Genomic DNA, 11,555 nt, shown 5'->3' on the forward strand with positions numbered 1-11,555 from the left:
CCGAGGCTCCCATCCAGAATCTCTCCATCACCGAGGCTCCCATCCAGAATCTCTCCATCACCGAGGCTCCCATCCAGAATCTCTCCATCACCGTGGCTCCCATACAGAATCTCACGATCCCCAAGGCTCCCATACAGAATCTCTCCATCACCGAGACTCTAATCCAGAATCTCATGATCCCCATGGCTCCCATCCAGAATTTCACAATCCCCATGGCTCCCATCCAGAATCACATGATCCCCATGCCTCCCATCCAGAATCACATGATCCCCATGGCTCCCATCCAGAATCTCACGATCCCCATGGCTCCCATCCAGAATCTCATGATCCCCATGGCTCCCATCCAGAATCTCACGATCCCCATGGCTCCCATCCAGAATCTCACGATCCCCATGGCTCCCATCCAGAATCTCACGATCCCCATGGCTCCCATACAGAATCTTTCCAACACCATGGCTCGCATACAGAATCTCTCCATCACCACCATAGTTCCCACCAAGATTCCCACCACCACCTTTCTCATTCAGAAACTCACCATTCACACTCCCATTCTGAACCCCATCACATTTCTACCAACCCAGAATCTCATCATCATCACCACCATCCTTCCAATTCTGAATCTCACCAACATCCCTCACCTGCAGACACACAGCACCACCATCAGCACCATGATGGTCACCACAGCCCATCAAGCCATTCTAAGGAGCACTTTCCTGTCAGTGCCACGGCTACAGAGCTGGAGTCATTGTCCCATTCCAGCAAGTCTGGTTCTTCCAGGAATACCAGCAGCCCCACGAGTCAGGACGAGCGGCAGACGGGCTACAGCGGCTCAACTACCTCTCTACATAAAGTATGACATTGCTCCGGGGGTTGGGTTTATCATTATCGCTAGTTATGTCAAGCATTATCTACAGTATACTGTATATTTATTGACCATTTGGTACTGTTGAACATGTTTTACATTCTTAATTAAGCAATTATGTAAGAATGTTCCACTCATTTGTTTTCCATCGATTGTGGAATTAAACATGCAGGCTCCTTCCTAACTACGTAATCATGGATGACACATGGAAAAAGTGATCACATGCAAACTCATGCACATCAAATTATCACACAATGTGTCCCTATTGGTTATCAATGTCTATTAACTAGAAGCTACAGAATCAATTTCTATTTCTGAAATGCACGTTGTGGACGACTGTAAATACTTTTTTTGTTTTTTGTCCTTCCCATACAGGAAGCATCCGAGGTTAATCGAATAATGTGAGTTTGATTTTGTTTAATTTGATCTCCGTCTTATTGTTTATTGGGGGAATAATTTTTAATTGAGAAAATAAAGTTTTTAAAAAATCCTCTCTTCCATATGTTTGTTGTTTAACAATAAATATTTTTCTTGAAGATACACATTATTATCTAACTGAGCACTAAACCCCTCCCCCTCCGCTCTCATACTTCATTCAGGATGCTTCAGGAGCAAAATGAGGATCTGCACCACAGTTTGTGCCAGACTGTCGTGCGAATGGAGTGCATGGGCACAGAGTTTAAGAGCAGTCACCAGCTCCTTGAGTCAGAACTACAGAACACTTGTGTCGAGCTGAGCAACCTCCTGGACAAATTCAAAAGGTCAGGGGTGTGATGAGACGTTGGGACGGGTTCCTCTAGAATTATGAGGGGGTTCAGAGAGGAGTGGCAGTTCCAATCCATTTTATTTGCCTTTTACAGGAACTCATTCAAAAGTTTACAAAAATTCAAATCAGCATTCATTTTGAGTTAATATGCATGACATTGTCAAGCTTAGATAGTGCTATTATTGTACCTCTTACAGTCCTTATGTATCTCTCTCCCATTTCAGACTTACAGATAACAACTCCTACACTCAACAGACCAAAAATCTCCTGGAGCAGAAGCTTCATTCAGTGGTGAGGCACCAGAAGATCAAAAGCTCATTTTGCATACAAGTATACATTAGATACGTCAATAGAAGGGATTTTGTTCACATATCTGGAAAATTGTATCACCATTTTCATCATGTTTATGTCTGTTCTGTCTTATGTGTGTGGTCTGTCAGGCTCAGAGTATGGACGGGGAGCGTGAGCATCTGAACCAGCGCATCACAGCCATGACAGATCAGCTGTCCTCAGCCAAGAACACCATCCACAGCATGGAGACTATTAACGTGAGAACTCCTGATGAACAGATCTAGCCGAGACAAAAAGACAACCTAAAACGTGCGCAAAACCAGACCAGAGTGGCCAAGTACAGAAAAATACTACTAGTACAGGCCCTGAAACAAATTCGCCTGACCTCTATGATCCCCTGACCCTCGAGCCCCAACCTAGGAATGCATTGCAATAAGAATCAGCTATAGTGCATGGTATGCACTTACACAATGTAGCAAATTGTAACTATGTTCCTCTTTGTATAGTATAAAATGTCTCCTACCTTTCACCATCCAAATCTCCCTTTAGTTTGACCTTCTGTTTATTCATCATGCCCATTTTAGTTGAGAGTAAAACCACCAATAGAAACCATTGTTTTTGTTTCGAGCTGCATGTAGTTAATAAATGTTGTTTTACATAACCCATTGTTTCTAAAAAAAAAAACATTGTTATGAAGCTATGATTTGTCTTTTAGTGTTGATTTTTTTTCTCTTTTTTTCTTGATGTATAATTGTGCGTTGTTCTTTGTCAACAACATGCCTGTATTCTGTTCTGTGTTTTTAACGTTTGATCATGATTGACGAACCGATTGATTACTCCTTCACCCTTTAGGTAACATCATTGCTGCAAGAAGCCTTGGACCAACATTTCCACCGAGATGATTCTGTCAATCAATTAAATCTCCCAGTTGCGCCACCACCGGTCCAGTTCATGGATAGTCAGCATTATGGAAAGGTCACCGCCACAGGGGAGGACCTATCGCTGGGAACATTGCCAGAAGAGGAGGAATCTGATTGGTCGGAAATGGGGGATGAGGCTCCAAAATGTGTTCTGAGGTCAGGGGGAGATCATCATGGTGGTACAGCGTTTCAACCGTGGAGACAAGAGCGTATTCGCTGGGCAGGGCAGGGAGAGGGAGAGACAGAGAGTGAGTCAGGGAGTGAGGAGATTGTCAGACAACACCCTCTCCGCTCCCAGCAGGTCCCCCATCTCCATGTTACCATTCACTCTGAGACCTTACCAGCCCCCATAGATGGTGTCACCCTCACCACCATTTTCAGGAGCTCAGCTGATGGCCCAACAGAGGATGTGTACAGGGCCACTGCGAGCCGCAAACTAGGCTCTCCCATCCGCATCCTGTCAGCCAGTCTGGATGAGATCCCCTCCTGTAGGGGGAAGAATCAAAGACAGGAGGAGCAGCATGGCCAGCTGAAGGGCACAGAGGCCATGATGGACCTCCACCAACCAGAGGACGGTACCATGGATGACTCAGAAGATGAGATCATCCATAACTGGAGGACAAGGAGCGGGGACATGGCTGATGATGGCGGTGTGGATACCACGGAGGCAGATCCTGGCAGCAGTCTGGAAAACTTGCAGTCGGCCCAAAATATGCTCAACCACTTCATCTGCCAGCTGCAGCCTAGCGAGGGGGAGGACAATGGATACCGGACAAAGTGCTGAATGGGGAAAGAACACAGCTGTGACACCTGATCTCTTCACAGAGACACAGATGTTGACTGGGTTGGTGCATGGTTGTTTAAGTAATTCAACTTAAGAGTGATTTTTATTACATTTGATATTCATAATTCATCTATGAGTATGTTGTATTTTAAACATAAAGCAACAGAATTGGTCTTTATAACCAATTTAATAATAATAATTTAAATTATAATTCAATTATTTAAATCTGATTTGAAAGTTTCCAGGCCTAAATATTATTCATCATTAAAAAAACAGCCAGCAACAAGTAAGAAAGAAACTTGCAAACATTATTTTTGTTCTGCACCTGAAGCTATTATTAAGGCAAGCGGCCCAAGTTGGAGATCGAGGATACCCAGCTCCACGTTTTGATATTTATGATATTTTTCTCTATTCATAGTCAAAAACATGTCCTGGTGTGTTTTTGTTGTTGTTGTTACGCTATGCAGGGAATGGCATTGATGTCCTCCAGAGGTAACATCAAACAAAAATCACGTCGCTTTGATACCTCCTGTTCTCGGGTGCGATCTCTCCGGGAAACACTGTCCAGGCCTCCCTCCCGTCTCATCATAGCAGAGCACCGAGAACTTCACAGCCCAGTGCTTTCCCATCACCATGGAGACCACGGCCGAATCTCGCCCGTTCCACTGATTTATAGAAAATAGATCCTTTCAGAACCTCTTGTGCATAATTCATTATACTGGTTGGTGTGTGTCTTTCTCTCGGTGTGTGCATGTTAGATAAGACGACAAGTGTTTCACAGAATGTAGGTCCTTAGGTAAGATGTAAGACATGTATATAGATATACTTTGTTTGTCCTCATAAATTAATTCACCTCCAGACAGACATAATGCAAGGTGTAGTTTGGACAATGTATACCATCAAATATTTACTACAAATAGTATCCGTTGGACATTCACGGTGGATTGGAAACAAGCTTTCTTAAGACCGGTTTTAGTTAATGTTTTAGTTAAAATGAAAACAGAATTTGGGGATGGATCGTGTGGTCTGGTGTGTATGGTTCCAACTGCTAAAATATATAAAGGTTTCCTCCCTAAAGTAATAGTTAAGAATCCTTGGAGAAAACAAAGAAACATATTTATTCTTCTTGCATGCAAACTATGTTTTATCTTATAATATTGATGTTTATGTCTCCATGTTGATATGATGGAAAAAGCAACATGACATAATGTAAAACTGAATCACCATTATAATTGTGGTCACCAGAGGCATGCAACAGTCCAGTGAGATACACTACCTTTCAAGAGTTAGGGGTCACTTAGAAATGTCTTTGTTTTTGAAAGAAATCCTCCAAAAATTGTCCATTAAAATAACAAAATTGATCAGAAATACAGTGTAGACATTGTTAATGACTATTGTAGCTGTAAACGGCTGATTTAAAATAAAAATAAAGGAATATCTACATAGGCGTACAGAGGTCCATTATCAGCAACCATCACTCCTGCGTTCCAATGGCACGTTGTGTTAGCTAATCCAAGTTTATCATTTTAAAAGGCTAATTGATCATTAGAAAACCATTTTGCAAGTATCTTAGCACAGCTGAAAACTGTTGTGTTGATTAAAGAAGCGATACAACTGGCCTTCTTTAGACTGGTTGAGTATCTGGAGCATCAGCATTTGTGGGTTCGGTTACAGGCTCAAAATGGCCAGAAATAAATAACTTTCTTCTGAAACTTATCAGTCTATTCTTGTTCTGAGAAATGAAGGCTATTCCATGCGAGAAATTGCCAAGAAACTGAAGATCTCATACAACCCTGTGTACTACTCCCTTCACAGAACAGCGCAAACTGGCTAACCAGAATAGAAAGAGGAGTGGGAGGCCCGGGTGCACAACTGAGCAAGAGGACAAGTACATTAGAGTGTCTAGTTTGAGAAACAGACGCCTCACAAGTCCTCAACTAGCAGCTTCATTAAATAGTATCCGCAAAACACCAGTCTCAACGTCAACAGTGAAGAGGCGATTCCATAGATGCTGGCCTTCTAGGCATTTCTTGCATTGAATAGCCTTCATTTCTCAGAACAAAAATAGATAAATTGTTTCTAGCCATTTTGAGCCTGTAATCGAACCCACAAATGCTGATGCTCCAGATACTCAACTAGTCTAAAGAAGGACAGTTTTATTGCTTCTTTAATCAGAACAACAGTTTTCAGCTGTGCTAACATAATTGCAAAAGAGTTTTCTAATGATCAATTAGCCTTTTAAAATGATACACTTGGATTAGCTAACACAACATGTCATTGGAACACAGGAGTGATGGTTGCTGATAAATCGCCTCTGGACGCCTATGTAGATATTTCATAAAAAATCTGCCGTTTCCAGCTACAATAGTCATTTACAACGTTAACAATGTCTACACTGTATTTCTAATCAATTTTATGTTATTTTAATGGACAAAAATGAGCTTTTCTTCCAAAAACAAGGACATTTCTAAGTGACCCCAAACTTTTGAACGGTAGTGTAAGTATGATACACTATAAGCAATGTTATTATGCCACATGACATTTCTGTTTTGTCCTGTATGGGATTTCCCGCTGGTGACCATAGTAAAGATGTTTGGATGGATTGGAAGAAGCATATAGGCAAAGTTGAAAAAATACTATAAGCAACATTTATTTATCTTCAACCTAGCATATAGAGACATGTTGGGAACAGATTTTCAACCAAAATCATAGTCACTGTGTCACATGTCAACATTTGAGGAAAGCACAGTGTGTTGTGATGTCTATGCTGCCATGCTCTCTGCTGCCTCGCCCTCCAATCCATACCTCTGTCCTCCATGGTGTATTACAGGACCAGTGATAGATAGATTTCCACTATTTACAGTATATGTTACATATTTATTATTTATAAATGGCGGTTGCTATCACCATATTTCACCTTGTTCTAATTCCCTAGGTTGATCATAATTGAAATTAACCTTGTGTGATATGGTTTAGCACTGTAGAGCTGCTACTGTCTGTATTTTTATCGTTGTGTTGTGTCCTATAAATGTGTCTGAATGTTCTCAATAAATATAGTCACCTATAATTTACAAATTTATTAACATCAAATAATTCCATAAAACATCTATCATAATTGATTCAGTTGAATATGTTAGAAGGTGACAGCTTTAGATTGAGGGGGAGGAGAGTTAGTCAGTCAGTTATCACCAAGGGGAGCCACTCTTTGATTTATGGTTTCTCTGCATGCAGCAGCTTTACTGAGATATGAGTAATATATGAGTAAATGTATTTTCTACCCATTTCTCAGGCCATTTTAGTGGCCTGTTAACTTAGGGGCACTCTCCGCGGTGGTTGGCAATGAAGCGGATGTTTCCCGGTTTCCAGGGTATTTTCAACCTAACTTCCGTTTCCCCTGAAAAACGGATGTGGGGACTCCACTCAAGCATATTTTTTCACCTGCTATCTTAACTTAGGGGTTGGCTTGTCCCAAGGTTTTATTAACACTGATGTACTTTCATAAGGTCATGTCAGTCCACCTTCTTTATGGTCGTTACTAGTTACCACAGCCACAAAGTGAAAATTGGCTATATCGTAAAAATTCATGAAAACAAACATTTTCTTTTTGGTATTAATGTAAGATTAGGGTTAGGTTTAAAATCAAAATTGTAGAAATAGGCAGGTTTTAGCCATTATTGTGGTTGTGATAACTAGTGGCAACCCATTGAGTGTGTCACATGTATATTCGTTCTGAATTGTCAAGAGCAAGCCACATCATGGCAGTTTAAAATGTGTGTTACTGTCACAAAACCACCCAGTAAACAGAGAAGTCCATGTCCTCTATCTACCTTAGGTTTTTAGGCTGGAAATGGTTTTCCATGTTAGTTTAAACTCACCCTGTTGAGGCTGTTACAGGAGCTTTAGACAGGATTATCCTCACTTTCCCCCTCTCTCCCTGTCTCTCTCACTCTCTTTCTTTCTTTCCCCCTCTCAATTCCATTAAGGAAGAGTAACTTGGTATAGTATATCCTTGGTGAGTTTATTACCAATATGCTTGTAGATCATTTTCACTAGTGCTTACCTGCATCCTTTTCAGACTTTACAGTATATTCCTGATAACCAGATGTGTTAGTAAAACATATTGATTTGTGGTCATGAGATATATATTTGACTATATCAATCTAATCAAAATTGATATCAATCACCAATAAATGTTGACCACAGTGCTTGAGAGCAAGGCCATACACATAGTTAAATATATATATAATAATTATTAGCTTCATGCTAACATTTCAGAGAGGTTATAGGTTATAGACTGGCAAATGTATCAGTGCCCATGCTTATACAGTATCTTTCACCCTGTCATCTTCAATTTGGTTAGTCAGAGCTCATCTATGTCCCCACCCCTGGTTCAAGGGAGGCTAGCTTTGCTGACCAGACAGTGGCCTGGATTCCAATTGGAAAGGCCTGTTTAATAGGACAGGTGAGGGATTAGTGCTAAGACTCTCCCGATGTCCAACATTGTCCAAATCCATTGTGTCTCACCTACCTAAGCATGGGCACACAGGTGCTAGAACAGGACTAAAGGGTCACCTGGACTTTCTTTAATAACTTTTTTGGGGGATCAAGCAGGTGAACTTTGACACACCGCCACTAATAAATCCAGGAGATACCAATTAAGATACCAATTAAGATACAACGTTCAGTATTTTGTGGCTTTTATTTCTCCCCACAGATTTTGTTCACTAAACCATTTTGGTCTGATTATTCCTTATTTGCTTTTGGATTACAAACCCTTCTTTCTCCTACAAGAATCCTCTTACCATCTCTCCTTTGAAAAACACTCATCGAATCAGTCAACTCCATTTAAAATTCTGAATTCTACCTGTTGCACTTCAAGTTTTTCCAGACTTACTCTTCTTCACCTTTGACCTTACCCACCCTTTCCAGGTCGCCTCTCAGATCATTCCAGCAGTCAGTCGCTGCACTCTCCTCCTTCCCCTCAGATCCAACTCATCATCCCTTCATCACCACATTCCTAATTTATTTCTCCCAGTAACCCTCGGAGCCTCCGTGGGCTCCCACCACCACCATGGTGCTGATGAAGATGAAGTTCCCTTTTGAGAAGAGGGTGAAGCTGGCCCAGGGGCTGTGGCTGCTCTCCTGGATGGCCACACTGGCCGGAGCGTTCACCTTCACCCTGGGCTGCTTCCTCAAGACCGAGCTCCGCAGGAGGGCAGAGGTAGGCTACTGCAACGCTCTACAGCTTTACACTGTACGCTCTTAGAAAATGTTTGCTATTTTAGAAACTAAAAGGGTTATTCGGCTGTCCCCATAGAAACCCCTTTGAAAACCATTTTTGGTTCCAGGTAGAAGCCTATTGGGTTTGATGTAGAAGCCTTTCCCCAGAGGGTTCCACATGAAACCCAAAATAGTTCTACCTGGAACCAGAAATGGTTCTACCTGGAACCAAAAAGGGTTTTCCTATGGGGACAGCCTAATATCCCTTTTGGAACCCTTTTTTCTAAGCACGTACAACGCCACTAGGGTTCTTCCAATACAATACATATGACTTATCCATAAGCTTCACTTTCTCAGGGTGTATTCAGTGAAGTTCTACAGTATGCCTGAATCAGAGTGATACTTGTAAACTTCTGATCATAAACTGCAGGAAAAGCATGAGGGTGAAAGGGGGGGAATTTCATTACACCTTATTTGAGTGTATTGGAGCTTAAATTAAGAGTACATTTTTTGAGTGTTTCTAGATGACAATGAAATGCATTGGAGTGTTGAAGATAACATCTCATGTAGAATTCAGGAGCCTTTGATAATGCTCTCATGAGTGGGATTGGGATGAAGTATCTATAGATCTATTGGATAGGTGGTTAGATGTGAACGTTATGAACAAGGGGAAACTGTCTCTGGTCTGAACATACCGGTGATAAGCTCATAATAGGGATAAGATGAGCTGACCAACAGAATGTGGAGTGACTGAGTGATTGACAGTTTTATTATGATCCTATTCATCATCTATCTCTTGAGATTACAGTATTTGGAATAATATACGGTCAATTATTGCACTTGTTGAGTACATCAACAGAAACAAAATTCCTCTCAATGCAGCCTTTTGCAGCAAATATTTATGTTCAATTTCAGTAAAAATAAAAACAACCTAATTGATTTCCTCCAATATACAATATAGCCTTTAGTTATGTTCCCCACTGTAAACCATGAGATTATTCACTGACCTCTACATGTTCACTTTTCCTTAAATATGGGATCAATGGGTTGACAGCCTAACATATCAGTTTATACTGTATAGTTTGCTGCATCACTGATGCATGAGGTTCTTCTGCCTACAGGTAATGGACAACACAGAGATCCATGCTGTGCCCAACACCCTGATGATAGTGGGTCTGGCCTCTCTGGGTATCAACTACTTCGCAGGCCGTATGTGCCAGGATGCGCTGGACGCCGGACGCTTTCCCCGCTGGAAAACCTTCATGCAACCCTACTGGGGTGTTTCCCTCCTCTTCACCCTGCTCATGTTGATGGCTGTGATCATGAGCTGTGCCATGAAGGGGAATCTGGAGTCCTCCCTGAAGATCGGCCTGAAGAACGGCATCCGATTCTACAAGGACACAGATACCCCCGGCCGCTGTTTCCAGAAGCAGACCATTGACCGCCTGCAGATGGAGTTCCGTTGCTGCGGAAACACCGACTTCAAGGACTGGTTCGAGGTCCAGTGGATCAGCAACCGCTACCTAGACTTTAGCTCTAAGGAAGTGAAGGAGTGAGTATTAGAGGACCGGGAGCAGTCTGACAGTCTTTGGTAAAGGAAGAATCCCATGTCAGATTATAACTTAAATAAATAATTATGGTTATAGGAAATGAGATGGTTGAGGTAATACAAAGGCATGATGTAGACCGTTTATTCTCTATTTACTTCCCTTCTCTCCTCTCTTCTTCTTTAGCCGTGTTAAGAGCAACGTGGACGGGCGTTACCTGTTTGATGGGGTCCCTTTCAGCTGCTGCAACCCCAGTTCCCCAAGACCCTGCATCCAGGACCGCCTCACCAACAACTCAGCCCACTACAGCTATGAGCACCAGACCGAGGAGCTCAACATCTACATCCGCGGCTGCAGGGAAGCTCTAGTCAACTACTACATGGGCCTGATGAACACTATTGGTGCTGGGGTCCTGTCTGTCTTCCTGCTGCAGGTACTGTGCAGATATACAGTACATATCAACCTATACACCTAAAAGTAAGCTAATGTCCTGTGTGGCAATCAGAAGGCTCCCGGACTCCTGTGAGTGGCCACAATTATACTTGTAGCTCGCTGTTGAGTAGTAATGCAGTATATCCAACATCCTCCTGTATAACCTTTCTCCCTTCTCTTCCCTCTCCTCTCCTTTCCCTCCAGTCATCTGTGCTGGTAAGTCTGCGGTACCTGCAGACAACCATGGAAGCGTTGGCAGGGCAGGAGAACACTGAGATTGAGACTGAGGGCTACCTGCTGGAGAAAGGGGTGAAGGAGACGATCATGGAGTATGTGACTCCTGTGCTGGTTTTCCTTCAGCTGAACCAGGTGGGCAGTGAAGACACTGAAGCTTAGGCGACCCCCGCCAGATAAAGTGGAGAAATCAAAATGTTTCAGACAGGGTGGTGTAGGGGACAAACGTGGCATTTTATTGGGTGATAAATAATCTAACTAGACACTGGTCAATTAATCTGGTATTTTTTTTACATCACAATCCATTTTAATGCTGATATATTTCTGTGTTTAATCTTTTACCCCTAAATGCAGTGTTTCCCAAACTCGGTCCTGGGGACCCCAAGGGGTGCACGTTTTGATTTTTGCCCTAGCACTACACAGCTGATTCAAATAATGAACTCATCATCAAGCTTTGATTATCTGAATCAGCTGTGGAGTGCTAGGGCAAAGAGTTTGA

The 11,555-nt window shown here is 42.2% G+C and overlaps 1 protein-coding gene across 1 annotated transcript; it reads left to right on the forward strand.

Moving 5' to 3' along the window:
- The first annotated feature begins 8,694 nt into the window (after positions 1–8,694).
- LOC120020945 (RDS/peripherin-like protein xRDS35) lies at positions 8,695–11,218 on the forward strand. Its single transcript, XM_038964591.1, has 4 exons — positions 8,695–8,844; positions 9,965–10,395; positions 10,577–10,823; positions 11,027–11,218. Exons 1-4 carry the CDS (start codon positions 8,695–8,697, stop codon positions 11,216–11,218), a joined length of 1,020 nt encoding a protein of 339 aa, XP_038820519.1.
- The last annotated feature ends 337 nt before the right edge of the window (positions 11,219–11,555 follow it).

This window comes from Salvelinus namaycush, chromosome 26 (assembly GCF_016432855.1).
Source record: "Salvelinus namaycush isolate Seneca chromosome 26, SaNama_1.0, whole genome shotgun sequence".
NCBI lineage: Eukaryota > Metazoa > Chordata > Actinopteri > Salmoniformes > Salmonidae > Salvelinus > Salvelinus namaycush.

Excerpts from the sequence above, each read along its gene's own strand:
- LOC120020945 (XM_038964591.1), top strand. The coding sequence starts at position 8,695 with ATGGTGCTGATGAAGATGAAGTTCCCTTTTGAGAAGAGGGTGAAGCTG. Across the intron at positions 8,845-9,964 it reads AGCTCCGCAGGAGGGCAGAG|GTAATGGACAACACAGAGAT; the intron begins GTAGGCTACTGC and ends TTCTGCCTACAG. Across the intron at positions 10,396-10,576 it reads AGCTCTAAGGAAGTGAAGGA|CCGTGTTAAGAGCAACGTGG; the intron begins GTGAGTATTAGA and ends CTTCTTCTTTAG.